The sequence below is a fragment of the Pollachius pollachius genome (assembly GCF_949987615.1).
Source record: "Pollachius pollachius genome assembly, chromosome: 16".
Lineage (NCBI taxonomy): Eukaryota > Metazoa > Chordata > Actinopteri > Gadiformes > Gadidae > Pollachius > Pollachius pollachius.
This window is the reverse complement of record NC_136949.1, coordinates 14,036,234-14,054,556: the sequence shown is the minus strand read 5'-3', so window position 1 is coordinate 14,054,556 and position 18,323 is coordinate 14,036,234. Positions and strand designations below refer to the sequence as shown.

The following is an 18,323-nucleotide window of genomic DNA, read 5'->3' as shown; positions in this document are numbered from 1 at the left end:
CCTCCAGTTGCCATTCTACTCATTTATAATACTTACTTGATCGTCAATGTGCAAAAGAAAAGCACTAAATCCTCATCGTCTACGTTTAACACTAACTCTCCCCAAACAACTCCATCTGTTTGTGTGTGTATGTGTGTGTTTGTCTCTCTGTATCTGTGCATATGTTCGCCTGCGTTTACGCTATCACATACCTCCCCGTATGCTCATACACAGAAATTCAGCTGCGAGTGTGAACACAATACCTGTGGCGAGAGCTGTGATCGCTGTTGCCCTGGTTACCAACAACAACCCTGGATGGCTGGGACCTTCCTCACCCGCCATGTCTGTGAGAGTAAGAAACAGCTAAATATAGTCAAAAAAATCCCAGATAACCCCCCATGAAACCACTCCGTTCACCCAGGAACGCCCTCAGAGCAGCAGGTGAGTCAATGGTCCACCGCGGTCTGAGCCCTTATCATACTGTGTGTCTCCTGTCCAGAGTGCAACTGCCACGGTCAGGCCGACGACTGCTACTTCAACCAGACGGTGGCCGACCTGTCGCTCAGCCTGGACGCCACGGGCCAGCGCAGAGGGGGGGGAGTCTGCGTCGGCTGCCGCCACAACACTTCGGGCGTCAACTGTGAGAGCTGCAGCGCCGGCTTCTACAGGCCACAAGGGGTAGGTCGCCTCCCGTCTTCTGGTTTAGTTGGGTGAGTCCAATCTAATGGTTTAGTTGGGTGGGTGGGTCCCATCTACTGGTTAAGCTAGGTGGGTGGCTCCAAGCTACTGGTTTAGTTGGTTGGGTCCCATCTACTGGTTTAGCTAGGTGGGTGGCTCCAATCTACTGGTTCAGTTGGGTGTGTCCAAACTACTGGTTAAGTGGGGTCGGTGGACCGAACTACTGGTTTAGCCCTTTCCTGGTTCACGTCCTACCTGATGAATCGCACTTATCAGGTAACATGGAATGGCTCCTTGTCCAAACCTTGCACGCTTGATACAGGTGTCCCTCAAGGCTCGGTACTGGGGCCTCTTCTGTTCTCCCTCTACACCAGATCTCTGGGCTCTGTAATTACATCCCACGGCTTTTCCTATCACTGCTATGCTGACGACACTCAGCTATTTCTCTCCTTTCCCTCATCTGACAAAGCCCTGATTGCAACACGCATATCTGAATGTCTGGCAGAAGTCAGCACCTGGACAACTGCCCATCACCTGAGGCTTAACCTCAACAAGACTGAGCTCCTCCTAATACCAGGGAAAGATTGCCCACACATGGACTTACTGGTCACTGTTGAGAACATCACTGTATCTCCTTCTCCAACTGCCAAAAACCTTGGTGTAGTGTTGGACAGTCAGTTATGCTGCACCGCAAACATCACTGCGGTGGCCCGATCCTGCAGATTTGCACTTTACAACATCCGCAGGATCCGGCCCTTCCTCACAAGGGAAGCAGCTCAGCTTCTAGTCCAATCACTGGTCATCTCCCGCCTCGACTACTGCAACTCGCTCCTGGCTGGACTCCCTGCCTCTGCGATTAAACCCTTGCAGCGCATCCAGAATGCGGCAGCGCGCCTCGTGTTCAACCTACCAAAGTTCTCACATGTAACCCCCCTTTTCCGAGACCTCCACTGGCTCCCTGTAATAGCTCGCATCAGATTCAAGATGATGGTACTGGCATACAAGGCAGTCGATGGAACTGCCCCTGCCTACCTCCAAGCATTAGTAAAGCCACACACCCCAGCTCTATCCCTCCGCTCAACTACCTCAGCTGGACGTCTGGTACCGCCATCGCTAAGAGCAAGCAAAGGTCGATCAGCAAAGTCACAACTTTTCTCTGTTTTGGGACCTCAGTGGTGGAACGAGCTCCCTACCGATGTCAGGACCGCAGAGTCGCTCACCAGCTTCCGCAAAAGACTCAAAACTCACCTGTTCAGAGTTCATCTCGACTCTGCATAGAAACCAATGCACAGCCACCATTGAATGTTGTACGTCCTGGCACTTGTACATTGAACTTATTCAAGGTACTTAATTGTGTAGCATCTACAGTAGCTGCTATCGCTGCTTTACACGGGGAATGGGTTAGCCTAGCGATTGTAATACTTGCACTTGGTTCTATGAACGTCTTTACTGTACCGACAGCGATATATTGTTTCACTTCTTATGACAAATGTACTTATTGTAACAAATGCACTTATTGTAAGTCGCTTTTGATAAAAGCGTCTGCTAAATGCCCTAAATGTAAATGTAAATGTAAATGTAGTTGACTGGGTGGGTCCGAGCTACTGGTTTAGTTGGGTGGGTCCAATCTACTGGTTTAATTGGGTGGGTTGCTGCTTTTCTGGCTAAAGCACCAATGGGCTGAGGTGTCCGTGTGTTCTGCCCGTGCAGGTGAGCCCTGAGGACCAGGAGCCCTGCCGCCCCTGCCTCTGTCACCCTGACGGTTCCACCAGCCAATCATGTGTCTCCGACGATAGCCCGGCCACAACCAGTATGTATTCTCCACCTATCGCTGTCTTTGCTTTTAACCTGTACAGACAACTGTTATGCTACGTTAGATAGATCCATCAGAACCGGTCGTGTCACGAGTATAGGCGACTATTTTTTATTTATATAGCGTCAATGTCTTGACTCAATGTCATGCCATTGAATGAATGTAATTCTCTTGTGGGTTTCTCCTCCTGGCTGCATGCGACCGGGACACGCACTAGCACTCCTTAATCAATGCATATGAACCTCTCACCTCTCGATGTGCACCCTGGTCATGCTGTCCTGCAGCTCGGTTTAGTAATGGAACCGCGGTGCACCTGAAGGAAGGGGGAGGTTGGGGGAGTTTAACCTCATTAGAAGGCTGTGTTATTAATGATGCCTCATCAGCGCTATTTTAATATTAGAGGGTGATTTCCCTCTTTGTTTACCAATAGAGGTGACTACAAGGGGAGGCCTGTTTTAGTTATTCCCTCCACTTCATAGAGACACTGAATCCATATCAATGTCTGTACTTTTATCGTTGTCTGTGTGTGTGTGTGGGGGGGGGGTCTGTGTGTGTGGTGTGTGTGTGTGTGTATGTGTGTTTGTGTGTGTGTGTGTGTGCGTGTGTGTGTGTGTGTGTGTGTGTGTGTGTGTGATTGACAGCTATGCCAGCAGGGTCGTGCCCGTGTAAGGAGGGTTTCGAAGGTCTACAATGTGACAGGTGAGACACACACGGACACACACACACACACACACACACACACACACACACACACAGATAGATGGAGATATTTTTTGACAGGTGAGCAAAACCTTTCAGCTGTTGTCTGTTCCAATTAGTGTATGTGGAGTTGCCGCAAAGTTTCTATTATGGTGGGGGACATTTTCAACACCTTCAATCAATAAAACATTCATATTTTTATGTACAATTAACCTCTTGGTCCAGACGTTCACAAAACAAGTGACTGGATCACCCAAACTGCTATGGCCTAAGATTAGATTAGATTGTTATTTAATAGGGCTTTAAGCCTATGACATTTCTGTTAATTAGGTTGATTTATTTCCTTTTCTATGTTCAGAGGTGCTTTGATCTATTTTCCTATGATTTATTTTATTTTATTGTAAAATATATTAACACACAATAATTGTGAAAAGCTTTGAAATATAACAGTGGAACGTGATTCAATACAAGAATAGAATATCCTTCCAGACTAACATTTCATACAATCAAAATACCAATACAATCTAATTATATAATACAAAAAGCCCAATAATACAGACAAATAAAGAATAAAAAACACTAAATCCTGACAATAAAGGTCTTCACACGGCCATGCTTTGATAGTATCCCTGAGATTGATCAATGATTTGGAATGCCCACACACAGACACACACACACACACACACACACACACACATTCTAATCGCATTCCAACATTCCAATCGCTTTCACACATTCACTATCTGATAAATAGTGAAAAAGTGCATGGTTTTAACCTTTATCTCCAGCCGTGGTCAATAAAGCGCTGGTGGATAATGTCCTTACAAGGTCATTGTGCGGAACGTCAGCATAGAAGTTAGTGTTCCTCTGTGGAGTGTGGCGGTTTGGGGTTGGAGGGCGGGGGGCATGTTTCTTTACCGTCCATGAGAGGGATTCGGTTAAGCAGACCACCCATCCATTAAATATATAAAGGCCCTCAATTGCCACATTACACTCAGTCTAATTAAGAAGTTGTTTCTTTGGGAATCTTTCTGAGGCACACGCACATACGAACCCACACACACACGCACACACATAAAAACACACACACACACACACACACACACACACACACACACACACACACACACATACGCATGCCTGAATCCAGTATCAAATACACACACACACACGTACAAAACAACACATACGTACACACATATCTGCAAGCATTCAGCCACACAATCACCCAAACAAACACACACACACACATACAGAGACACACTCACACATATGCATACATGCGGTAACAAACGCACACACAATTATCTGTAAACCCGAAGGTTATTACATTTCCTAGGTACTAGCTCAAGGCCATATTGAACAGAAAAGCAATGTAACATTGGTGGTAGCAGCAGCATGCCCTTATTTTGTTATTAACAATAATAATAATACTAATAATGTAATGGAAAAATGGAAAATAGAAAACGTTAATAACATTAACCAACATGCTCACCAGGGCTGTAAGTCTAGTGATTGGTCTCCTCAAGACCATTATCACTGTGGTGTGTGTCTGTGTCTGTCCAGGTGTGCGTATGGCTACAAGGGCTTCCCATCCTGTGAGCGCTGTGCCTGCAGTATTGAGGGAAGCACCAACAATGACCCGTGTAGAACTCCCTGTTACTGCAAGGTATGCACACACTCATGCATTAGTATACACACACACACACACACACACACACACACACACACACACACACACACACACACACACAGCCACAGCCATACACACACACACACACACACACACACACACACACATACACACACACAAGCACACACACACACACACACACACACACACACACACACACACACACACAGCCACAGGCATACACACAGTATACAAACAGTAATCCTTGACACCATTACCCTCTAGACATTAGCACGGCAATAACATGCCTAGTGCTTATATCACTTTTAACACAGCACATAAACCTTGTTGCTTGTGTGTGTGTGTGTGTGTGTGTGTGTGTGTGTGTGTGTGTGTGTATGTGTGTGTTCGCCCTGCAGGAGAATGTGGAAGGGGAGAACTGTGACCGCTGTAAACTGGGATTTTACAACCTGCGCCGCGACAATCGCCGGGGCTGTGAGAAGTGTTCCTGTATGGGCGTGGCCAGCCAATGCTCCGCCTCTCCCTTGGCCTATCAGAATGTAAGATCCCACGACATGAGCCAACTCAGTGAAATAGTTATCGTAGTCTAAGAGGGCTGCATATCCTTCATTCAGATCATATCTAAGGGAGGTTGGGTAAGACCTCTTAGCCGTAAGATCTCAAATTGACCAGGAAAAACTCCTGGTTCATTTAAGGCAGTATGAAGAAATTTTGACAACGAACACATACGAAAAACCTTCCCTTCCCGCTTTCCAGTTTAATATAGTTAAGGAATTTTCAACCATTTTGTTAGTAACAACCGGGGTACAAATAGTTAAATTAAAAAAATAATAATGTAATCTAAATTCCAAAGATAAATAGAGAGATTTTCAGGGGGAACAAACGGAAACATAAAACAAGATCAGAAGGAATTTGTGGAAGTGAGACATTATGAATGGAGAAAAAGAGCAATGGCAAAGGTCACAGAGGTCCGGTCATTAAGAGGAAGGAAGGAAGGAAGGAAGGAAGGAAGTACGACATCAGCAGTAGGTTGAGGAGGACGCCCAGGACACGAGGAGGACGACGGTGAAGAGGTGGGGACGGAAGTTGAGGAGGAGGACAACGATGAAGAGGAGAGTAAGGAGTGGATAGAGGAGGCCGAGGATTCTGAAGAGGAGGAAGAGGAAGAGGAGGAGGAAGAGGTTATTACCTCTTCCTCCTCCTCTGCTGGGACCGAAATGGAGGAGACAGGTCAGAAGGCAGGAGCGGGGGTAAGACAAGGGGAAGGAAGAGGAGCCGCAGGAGGAGACAGAGTGGTGCTCTAACTGACAGCACTGCGGGAGAGAGGTTGGGGGGTGAGACTGTGACAGCCTTGACAGCTCCGATTTAGATACTGATAGCGTGTGTGCGCCTCTGTGTGAGTTTCCTTTTTGTGTGTGTGAGACAGGCGAACACGCGATCTGTTGTGTCGCAATTAACCTGACCTTGGCTTCCATTTTCAAGTAGACGCATGCACGTGTGTGTGTGTGTGTGTGTGTGTGTGTGTGTGTGTGTGTGTGTGTGTGTGTGTGTGTGTGTCTGTGTGTGTTTCAAACACAACATGTATGTTGTGCATGTTGCGTTGAAACGTTCACACATGCACACACATATGACATTCACACTATGCACATATGCACACACACACATGCACCCACACACAGAAACAAGCACACCATGCATGTTGTGTGTCTATATTCCAAAATCTCTCTGTTGAATTCTCTGCTAACTGTGTTGGTGGAAATGACTGTCATCATCATAAAACTGGATTAGGAAAATTTCATCTTTTATTCCACACTGTGTTGAACCAATGATAGGATGGGCTCACTACACAGAGATTGATTTTCAAGCTTATACTGTAGATAAAAATATTAATTGATCAGATAAGACTGTCGTGAAGTGAGTTGCTAGTTGTATTTTTATCTGTGTTTTTAAAGGAGACATACCAGTTAATCCTGTCTCAATCCACACACCCATCCATCCATTATCCAGCCATTCATCCATCCATCCATCCATCAATCCATTATCCATCAATTCATCCATCAATCCATTATCCAGCCATTCATCCATCCATCCATCCATCAATCCATTATCCATCAATTCATCCATCAATCCATTATCCATCAATTCATCCATCAATCCATTATCCATCAATTTATCCATCCATCCATCCATCAATTCATCCATCCATCCATCCATCAATTCATCCATCCATCCATCCATTAATTCATCCATCCATCTATCTTTCCATATTCAGTCCATTCCCTCAGTTCCCGTTTGGTGGAGCCTATGCCCTTTGTTCTATGGGCGTGAGGAGGGGACGGACCAATAATACAACAGCCTATCACTAGTCCCACTTTGGGGGACACGCAGATACTGGGGCCAACAGGCAACCTCCGCCCACACAAGTAGGGACACCGAGCATGTATCTCTGAAGCAAGTGAAGGAGGGGAGCCCGGCCACGGCCCCAACCAGACGCTCCCCTGCTCATCTACACCTCCAACGAACACAGTTCTGTGAACGGCAAAAAGCAAACACAACCTTGATTGAATGCTCAATCAAGGGCCAAAATCACAAGACATGTCAAAGGGGTGATTGCGATGCTGACAGCACTTATTGCATTGGGATGACACTGATGTTCTGGGCTGCGCTCTGTTGTGATGTTCATTCATGGTTCATCAGTCGGAGGGCTGAGGCAGTGAGAGTTGGGTGGTGAGGTGCAAGAGGTGGAGCAGGAATTGCGGATGTAGAAGTTCAAAATATTTGCATTCCCCCTTTGGGATACATGCACACACACACACACACACAGACACAAAACACACACACAGACACACACACAGACAGACAGTCACACACACATACACAGACACACACACACACACACACACACACACACACACACTTGCAATCTCATTTAATTGCAGCGCAATCTAAAGTTGTATTCAAAGCTGACTAGGCTGTATTATTATCATACGGTCTTATAGCACATGATATGAAATGATAATATCCCATTCATTTTCTATGAGGACATTGGCGAGGCGCCCACACGGTGCCTGATAGACGTGTCTGGTGAGCAGCGCAGGTCTACTGGAGTAGAATTTGCATAAAGTACACTCGATTCAACCTTATGCAAATATACAGATACGCAACGAACTGAGAAACCCGTTCACCAATGAAAACGAGTGCCAACTAGTTGATGCTAGATGCTAGGTGGTTCAAATGATACGTGAACTAAGATTCAGGAACTGCATTCGCTATATAATTCAGGAGACATTTGTAGGATTCCTTGTTTTAATAATTACATTAAATGTAATACAAATGATACATTTTCATTCTAATCCCAAAACGTAAAGCTTTAACCTCTGTCTCCGCCTGTTCTCTGATTGGCTGGCCGTCACCCAGGAGAGCTCTCTGGAGGGCTGGCAGCTGATTGGAGAGACAGGACGGACAGTGATGTCTGTCAGCAGGACCACGCCCCGTCTTCACAGCATCCGCCATTCAGAGGTGGAAGGGAGTCTTGGCTCCTCCTACTATTGGAGTGCTCCTGGAGTGTTCCTGGGGAACAAGGTGAGGCACTGGGATTGTCACACACACACACACTCACACATACACACACACACACACACGCACACACATACACACACACACACGCATTGTCAAGTATTTACATGCTAGGAAGGCAGGTAGGAGCAGGTCATACCACACACACATCTCAAGGTCGTCAGACTGTGACCTCAGGACCCTTCAAGGGTGGTCTCGCCAGCCTGGAAACGGGGGCCTTCAAAACTAGGCCCCTGTTTCCCTCCTCGGCTGTTCATTTTCTGCCTATTTCCATAATTGAATTTGTACTTGTCGCCTCAAGTTTCCCCCCCCCACCACAAACAAACACACACATAAACACACACTCCTCTGCCAATCTCTCTATCTCTCTCCCTCTCCCTATCTCTCTCCTCTCTCTCTCTCTCTCTCTCTCTCTCTCTCTCTCTCTCTCTCTCTCAATCTCTATCTCTCTCTCTCTCTCTAACTCTCTCTCTCTCTCTCTCTCTCTCTCCATCCCCCTGGCCATTGTCACTCCTTCTCGCTCGCTCGCAGAGTAAACTGTTTTGCGCCTGTTGCACCACCATCATCAACAATTTTCCTCTTCATAGTGGTTGTGGCGTGCACAGGAAAACATGCGTAGGTACCCCCCCCCCAGACACACACACACACACACACACACTAAATGACATTACATTAGTTGTGTTCTCACACACTCCCAGGCCTGTATAAGTCAGTTAATGATGTGTTTTGGAGGCATTAGGAGACTGCAGAGCAGAACAGTATGCCTCAAGACCTTGGAAACAAACAAATTACTCTGTGTGTGGTGTGTGTCTGTGTGTGTGTGTGCTCTTTGTGTGTGTGTGCTCTGTGTGTGCACGCATGTCTGCGTGTTAGAAAGAGTCTACAGCCGCTGACGTATGAACGCGTTATTGAGTTAAATTATATGTGTCTTCCATTCCGTGTTTTTTTCTTGGATGTACAGCCACGTGTAATTACACACACGTGCGCACACAGCTGCACATATGCAAACAAAACAAGAGAGTGTGTCAGTGTAGGGTTTAGTCATAAACTCATTTGATGTCTGCGTTTGTTTGTGTGTGTGTGTGTGTTTGTGTGTGCATGTGTGTGTGTACATTATTGTTCACGTTGTTCGTGCACGACTCCACGAGTAGGAGAACGCTCATGGGCCTACCGCAGCGTGGTGCGGATGCTCGTTGGTCCAGAAGCTTCTTCAGCCCGTGCTCATTCGCTGGGTCATTACCTTGTTGTGCTGCATTGACTGCTCACTCACAAGAATAACTGGAGAGGCGAACGCGTCGCCAAGGAGTTCACTGCTTAAACAACATTTATTCAGTGTTATCAGGTTTATTGACAGTGACAGCGGGCAGGGATGATTACCGAGGTAGGGTAAGACTGAGGGTTTTATTTGGGAGACCAGAAAGGTAGCATGAGCAGAGAGGCGGGGGGGAGGGAGAGAGAGAGAGAAAGAGGGAGAGTGAGTGAGAGAGAGAGAGAGAGAGAGAGAGAGAGAGAGAGAGAGAGAGAGAGAGGAGAGAGGAAGAGAGAGAGGGAGAGAGAGAGAGACAGAGAAAAAAAAAAAAATCACAGTTACAAAGGTCATTGGCCGATAAATGCAACCGTTTGTTAAAGAAATATAGTGTCTGGGTCTTAATGAAGTGGGATGTGTCGGTAAAAAGCACATTTTGAAGATCGCTTTGTTGCTCTCTTCATTTTTAATCGCTGAGCGGGGAGTCAGCAACCCTGATCCAAACTCACAGCCCTGAGACACCAGCGCTCTGAGGAACAGGGACCGCCATAAAAAATAATTGCAAATGTACCCATAACTTTTTTTACGTTTATTACTCATAGATTACTATCATCATAAAAGTAGTAATATCTCAGGAGTGACTTTGAAGATCCTTTTTGTTTTCTCACTTTCTGATTTTTTTTGTGTGTTTTCCAAATCAGACCCCAGGGCATTACAAGGTATTGCCCCTCACTGTCATTTGAACAGGTGCCAAAGATAGCGGTTAATATTAAAATGTTATTACTTATTCCTTCATTCCTTCATTTGGTCAATGAGTCATCTGTTTATTTGTTATTTAATTTATTTGTTCATTCATTCATTATTTTATTTTTTGGTTGGTTCAAAGGTGCCGGTAAAAACCGCATTCTGATGCCTGACATCTTTCAGTGGAAATCTGATGTCTCTAGTGAGTAGAGAGATGGAGAGAGAGAGAAAGACAGAGAGAAAGAGATAGGGAGAGAGAGAGAGCGAGAGAGAGAGAGAGAGAGAGAGAGAGAGAGCGAGAGAGAGACAGACAAAGAGACAGAAAAAGAGCCAGAGAGATAGAGTAAACTCGCATCGTTCACACGTCAGTTCCAGAGTGTGTGTGTGCTCTTATTTGCTGTTGTGTGTGTAATCCTGTGTTTATAAAAGCAAGATTAATGTTGCCATTCATTATCCTATCTTCCATTGCTTAGTATTGATTCACTACCCTTATCATTTCACCCCCCACCACATCAGATGCCCCCTACCCCCAGCCCTTTCAAGATATACGAACTAGGCTCTCAACAAGCACACATGAAATGGCTACATTGACCACAAAGTATAAAAGACACACTTATATTCCATCAATAAGAATGTTGATGTAGTTGATCGAATGAGTGTAGAAGTCAAGGCGGACATCACATGATACAGGACCCCTCCCCCTCCTGTGTGGGACAGCAAATCACCTTTCTAGTTGGTGATTTGAATTGTTCAGAATATTTGAACAATTCAGAATATCTCATGAATGGCAATATCATGACATGTTTCTGATTGTATTGTCACGTGTGTTTCTGATTGCGGTGACACCAAGCAAAATCGTTTTTTGACCCTTATCCATAGCAAAGTCCAGGTTCTCATCCGAAATCGATGGCTGTTCAACTGGATGACTCGAACTAGCGTAGCTCCTCTAGCTCGTGAGTGGGAGGGGCTTACCGAGTGTTGAAAGGGATTCTTGGAAACAAAGAGAGAGGTGCGGACTGGCCAGCATTTTATATTTGTAGAATACATCAGTTACAGGATCTGATTTAATTGATAACATCATTGAATTCTCTGTCGATTGGCAATAACTACAGATATGTCCAGGTTCTTTTAAGCTACAAGCTAGTTCAAATGTTAAACATTGTGACCTTAAGAGCACTTCTCGCTTTCACCAAAATCCTTGTATTTTGAATTATCTCTCAGAATCTAAAAGTAGTCGTGCTAGGAATAAATACCTGTGAAAACTTGTGTTTGCTGAGTGTTAATTGGTCAGAATGCAGACACAGGTTATGTTCCCTCAAGTTTGCTTTACCCAAGATTATGGTGATACAGCTTTTGGTTGGTAGACGGATATTTAAAATATAAGTGTCTATAGATATGTGTTTATCTGAAGTGTGATATGTGTTGGGTTTGGCAGTAAGACCCAGATGCAGAGAACAGGAGGCAGATTGCAGGATTAAATAAAATGTCTTTACTTTACTTTGAAGTAGCACAAACAAAACCGTGTTTTCCAGAAGGCCAAAGGCAGGACAAAATCAAGCGAACGTCTTTACTTTGACTTAAAAATACTTGGCATAACAGATTTTTACTGAAGGCAGAATAAAAATAGCTTCAATGGACCCTCGGAGGGAAAGTGTTGGAACAGGAAACCAAAGAATACAACAAAGACTGTATTATAACTCTGACTCAAACAGAGAGCGATAACGTTTCTGTCTTTCACGAGCGAACGCAGTGGTACAGGGATCCTTAGAGCTCTGCTGTTCACAAAAAGATTGGAGTTCTGGAATGAAACACGGTGAAACAGAAATGGCATAGGGGTTTGATTGGCTGTTGTGTGTGTGTGTGTGTGTGTGATGGACGATGGTGCAAAGATCCACGCCTGTGTTCACACAGGGCCTCAGCGGGCCGCTTGTCTGCAACGTCAGAGCCACGGTCCTTTGGGCCGCCGCTCTCTCTGCCTTTGCCCAAACTGCCTAATATATACTCTTCAGAACGACTTAACTGTAATTAATCATGATATTAATCATGTTTTTTTGGTTTGCAGCATTAGTATACACCTTAAACTTCATGGAAACACGTTGTTTGGGGATAAGGCCATGCCTGCCAAGCCATGTTCTGGAATCGCTTATAAAATCACGATTCCATTTTATTTTGTACACTGCATCCTTCAGTGGACAGCGTATCAACGTGATAAAAAATAAATGTCCCACTCCTTTTCTGTAGCGAGGGCTCTAAGGCTGCTAAAGACAATGCTACATATTATGTGTTTCTTTTATCGATTTCCAAAAGGGGGACATCGCTCTAACACGGGGCTCTCGGCACATTAATCTTTTTTTTATGAGGAGCTTCTGCGGAAATGGTGCAGGACACCTCCTTATAAAGTTTACTTTGGGACATAAGTTAGGCTAATTCCAATTCCTATGAACACAAGCACTCCCTTCCAAACAAGTGGAATTCAGGGTGTTTACAGTGAAGAGGTCCAGGAAATCAGCCTGTGGAGGAGATTCCCTCCCTGATGGAGTCTCGACGCTGGTGGTTGGTGGGGTTGCTAGGTGGAAATCCCAGGTGGAGTGTGGTCTCCACCGGACACATCTCCTACTGCGGGAGGTGGATGGAGCCCGGGTGGTGTAGGAGAACGGGGTGGAGGAGGGCTGCATTAAATCAATGGGGTGAATGTGCGTTGTAGGCTAGCGCCATGTCACTCATCGATAAGGAAGGGGAGCCTGATTGGTCCAGTATAAATGGGAGCGGGCCATGATAATGTTGGAATGTTGCCGTGCGCGATAGTGACCAAGGCAAAGGGGGGAGTTTGTAACACTTTAAAGAACAATTGAACCCAAAACCATTTTTTGTGTGTCCCTCGACGTCACGACGGAGGGACATCAGGGCGAGGTGTGTGTGGCTGTGTAAGGCTGACTTTGGCACCCGAGAGAGGGTTATGCTTCTCAGACATCGATAGCATAACGCTACGGTGTGTGGCAACTGTCATATTCAACACCGCTCATTATAACGCTCATACACAACAAAGGTACTAACTATAGCATAATGCATGTATAATTTAGAATATAGTATAATATATACATATATATGTTTATGATATACATATATTTTGTCTGGATGGTGCAGCGGTTTATTTAATGTCTGTGTCCGAGTGAGGATTCGGCATCCCGGACACCTATAGTAGTTTGTGTAGTTTGTTAGTTTGTAGTAGTTGTTAGTTTGACACCTATATAACGCTAAGTGTGTGTGTTGCGCCTTTCATATACAACATCGGCCATTATACTGCGCATACACAACGACGGTACTGCGAAAGTATCACAAAGTTGGATGGTTGGGTGGTTACCATGGTGATAACACGCTTGCTAAAACTCAAACCCAACCACGTTTTAAAATCTCATAGTGTTCGAATTCCAGCTGAAACAGTGAGGATCCCCAATCACTGAAACCAGTAAAGCTTTCCTCGACCCTTATGCATCTCAGATTCAGCACCTTGTAATATACATGACAGACGCTCACCTGCACAAACACGCACACATGAATCCAGCACGCACACACCTGCACTGCCAGTCTGTTATTATGGATTCTGTTGTGTTTTGGTCCAGTTGGAGCGAATATAATCCCACTGCCAGAGACTACACCAATATCTGTTGACGTGCATGTATGTTTGTATGTGCGTGTCTGTGTGAGGAGGGTGTGTGTGTGTCTGTTGGGGGGGGGGGGGAGTAAACGAAACTACACACCTCAAAATGAAGTCCTGTGTGTGTGTGTGTGCGTGTGTGTGTTTGAATGTGCGTCTGCGAGTTTGTGTATGTACCCTTTGAGTCGATGTGGGTTCCTGTCTCAGCGTTGTGTCAATGCATTGAATATGTGGATATATTTGAGGTTGGAGACAACATTGTTTTTCTGAGGCTCTGCTGAAAACCTGGTGTTCATTTCCTGAAGGATGCTTCATTCCCCCCCCCCATACCACCAGCACCACCACCAGCACCACCCACAGCTTCTCTCCCTCATTATCCATGTCTAATCTCTCTCCATCTATCCTGCCATATTGTCTTCCTTCTCACTCTCTCTCTCTCCACCCCCTCTCATCTCTCACTTTCACTGGGTCAACCTGGTCATTGCTGCAGGATAACAAAAGGGTTCAGATTCTGAAATGAATAGTTATTTACCAATTTTCCCAATCGAATCCCATCTAATTTCCCATCCCATCCCATCCCATCACACGTAATCCGCCTCCTTGGTCCTCGTCTCCACGTTCCAGAGGCCGCTCTTTATTCGTCTGGTTCTGATTGCCGATTCACTGCCTTCTCCCTTTCCTTTTTCCCTGTGAAGTTCTCCTTATAGCCCTGGTCCTGGCCGCTACACTCTGGTCAAACCCAACAAACCCGCCGTAAGGAAAACCAGAAGCGTACCAGGAGCACTAGTTGTAAAGGTTCTCGTTGTCCTGGGCATCCAGATGTTTTACTGGTTGTGAACATCGTACACAGTCCTTCCTATCGCTGGCCTTCGTTTAGCACGAAAGGCACCAACAACTAACGGAAGCCCTTCCTGAGGACCACCGCCCACGCCTCTGTTGACAGCCGTGGTTATCCTGTAATGACTGCGGTGTTAGATAGGTGACGATGGATGGCTGGTGAATCCCCCCACTCCAACCGGCTGGGATTAAATCCCCTCTACCTGACGCCCCCCTCACAATAGAGCTCTCCCCAGAATGGTTCCTAATAGAGTTTAATAACAGGGCTTATCCGCCTCCATGGGGACTCCCACAGGCACCCATTGTGATCAGCTAAGAGGGGGGCCATTATGTTTTGCCGATCCGCTTTGTGTGTGTGTGTGTGTGTGTGTGGGTGTGGGTGTGTGTGTGCATGTGTTTGGATGTGTGTGTGTGTGTCTGAGTGTGTTAGCATGTGTTTGTGCGTGCATACATGTGCATGTGTGCATGTGTTTGGATGTGTTGATGTGTGTGTGTGTGTGTGTGTGTGTGTGCATGTTAGAATGTGTGTGCGTGTGGGTGTACGTGTATGCGTTCGTGCATGTGTGCATGGGTTTGGATATCTGTGTGTGTGTATTGATGTATTGATGTGTGTGTGTGTGTGTGTTTGTGTGTGTATCCAGGATCACGTACGTTCGAGACACAAGATTGCGTTTTGTTTGCTTCTTGTGTTCCAGCCCCCGCTACGCCTCTCTGTCTTCCTCTCCCGTCCCGCTGTGTCAGTGCGTGCCTTCCTTCCTCCTGTTCTCCTTCGCTTTAATGTTGTTGTTGACTTTCGGAGGATGTTGTGGATGAGCCGTTGTAGGGGAAGACATCAGTCTGTGCGGCGTGTATGAAATGTGCGTGACTTCTTGCTCTTGGATTATGGTGTGTTAAATGAGTAAAATGTGCCGCCAGCAAACTGTGAGCACGACTTGTGAGTGTGTGGTCGTTGTAGGTTTGGGTGTGTCTGTGTTTGTTAGTTTGTGTGTGTGTGTGTGTGTGTGTGTGTGTGTGTGTGTGTGTGTGTGGTGTGTGTGTGTGTGTGTGTGTGTGTCTTTGACTATCCATTTGCCGTCAAAAACTGCAAATGGGGCTTTTATATTGACAGTAAAAAAAGCTCTTCCAACTATAACAAGGTGAGTGTGTGTGTGAATGTGCGTGTGCGTGTGTGTGTGTGTGTGTGTGTGTGTGCGTTTGTGTGCATGTAGATGTCCTTTTTTCACTCAGGTGTGAAATCGCTGATTCCTTCTCCGCTGTTTGAAAAACGGAGAGTAATGATGCAGATTGATCATAGTTTATAGAGGCATTACGACCACATCTTCCCCTCTTCCCCCCCCCTCTCTCTGTGTTTGATGGTGGTGTTATTATCAGCCCCGCTCATTCAGGTTACGACAGAATAATGAATTTCCAACCGCAGAATGCCAACGCAGCATTTCCACTTGATCTCCTGCTCCTCCCTCGGAAGAAGAAATAGAAAAAGAAGAAGGAAAAAGGAAGAGAAAAAAACACAATGTTCTCGCTTTTTTTTTTCTTTCAAACAGCAGAAGAACCAGTTCCCTCGGAACTATCTTTTACCGCAGAAAGATTGAAATTTAATGTGAATAGCGGCACAAACTACAGTATGTGGAATAAATCGCTTTGCTACCTAACTGCTGACGATACAAACCCTGATTGTTGGCGGTGCTGAGGCTGTGGTAGAGGATGGTGATTCATGAAGAGGGTCATAATGATGATGATCATGATGATTATTGTTGTTATTATTATTCATTTATTTTCTACAGTCACTGAGAAGCCGTTTGCCCTGTTCTGTAAAAAGCACCTCATTCTCAATTGCGGGGCACGTATACAATTAACCGCGATATGCATTCACACACAAAAAGTCACCCCAAGTGTCATTCACCACTTGTAATGATATCTGAGTCATGGTTTTTCTGAAAAAAAAAAAAAACTAGGAAATTGCCCAGTGGTTTTGCCCGTTTAATTGGCCATTAGCAGATAGTTGCCATGGCGGCGGCTCCAGGGGCACCTCTCTCGTCACTGTCTAGTTTTTTTAACCGTGCGTGACCGCCGGCCTGACCACACAGGGAGAGCACACTGATGGGAGCAGTGAATTAAGCATTTGGTCTTAAAGTGGTGTTGGTGTTGACGTTTAAGAATACCAGCACGATGCTTCCCTCACTTTCTAAAGTTCTGGAAAGGTTTATCACCTCCAACTGCCTAAAGCTCTCTCTTCACATGCTCCACTCGTTCATGTTGGTTAAAGTAATGTAGGTTTTATTTTTAATCAGGTTATTCTTCTCTATTTATGTTTATGTTTACTACCTGAGTTTCCCGTCTTATCTATAACTTTTCTCAAGGTGTGTGTGTGTGTGTGTGGGTGTGTTTGTGTGTGTGTGTGTGTGTGTGTATGGCTGTGTGTGTGTGTGTGTGTGTGTGTGTCTTTGTATTTTTTACTTAAGTTATGTACTGCAGAACACTTAAATTGCATTTTCTCCCCATCCCTCTCTTTCTCTGTACTTCCAGCTCGCAGCGTACGGAGGGAACCTGGTCTACACTGTGTCTTATGTCACAAACCAACAAGATCCCAGCAAAATCAGAGTCACTTCCCAGCCAGATCTGATCATAGAGGTAAGGCAGCCTACACACAAATACACACACACAAAAACACACAGACTCATAAATACACAGACAGAGAACCTTATAAGGCTGAGATCAGATAGCTGCTGATATTCTATGTCGCATACACAAACATATGTTAGCCAGTTCATGCAAACATTTTGGCATATGATCCCCTACCAACGCAAACACACACACACACACACACACACACACACACACACACACACACACACACAAACACACACACGCAAAAGCTTACAAACACACAGAAACATATACTAACACACACCATAGCTAGTCAGAATGCGCGTGCATTCCTGTATTTAAATGTGCAGGTTGTAGGATTTAGTGGCATCTAGCGGTGAGGTTGCATATTGCAACCAACTTAATCTTGCAGCCCTCCTCCCTCCCTTTCCAAGAACGTAGGGGAAGATTCGCTGGCCTGCACTGGCCTGGCCTGCACTTATTTTCAATAATTATTGACTAATTATAAGATACTTATGAAAATAATCTTACATTCATGACACATTCCTTCCACTAAATAGAATACCACTGAATTATAACCACTACACCTTTAAATATGATGCACCCACACACAAACAATACACACTTAACAAACACACCCATACGCAAACCACACGTGAAGCGGATCCATATTGGGGTTCTGTACAAAGATGAATGTGTTTCAAACCCCATGCATCACACAGGGACCCACAGAGACACAGAGACACAGAGAGACAAACAGACACACAGAGACACAAACACACAGAGACACACATAAACAGAGACACACAGAGACACACAGAGACACAAACACACAGAG

At 45.4% G+C, this 18,323-nt stretch overlaps 1 protein-coding gene across 1 annotated transcript in view; it reads left to right on the top strand.

Moving 5' to 3' along the window:
• lama2 (laminin, alpha 2) overlaps positions 1–18,323 on the top strand; it is a 162,262-nt gene that overhangs the window by 42,325 nt on the left and 101,614 nt on the right. Inside the window, exons 8-15 of the mRNA XM_079753729.1 lie at positions 214–331; positions 479–657; positions 2,368–2,467; positions 3,112–3,169; positions 4,736–4,838; positions 5,222–5,362; positions 8,241–8,405; positions 17,405–17,509. Coding sequence (XP_079609855.1) covers positions 214–331; positions 479–657; positions 2,368–2,467; positions 3,112–3,169; positions 4,736–4,838; positions 5,222–5,362; positions 8,241–8,405; positions 17,405–17,509 — 969 coding nt within the window. The remainder of the gene's footprint in view (positions 1–213; positions 332–478; positions 658–2,367; positions 2,468–3,111; positions 3,170–4,735; positions 4,839–5,221; positions 5,363–8,240; positions 8,406–17,404; positions 17,510–18,323) is intronic.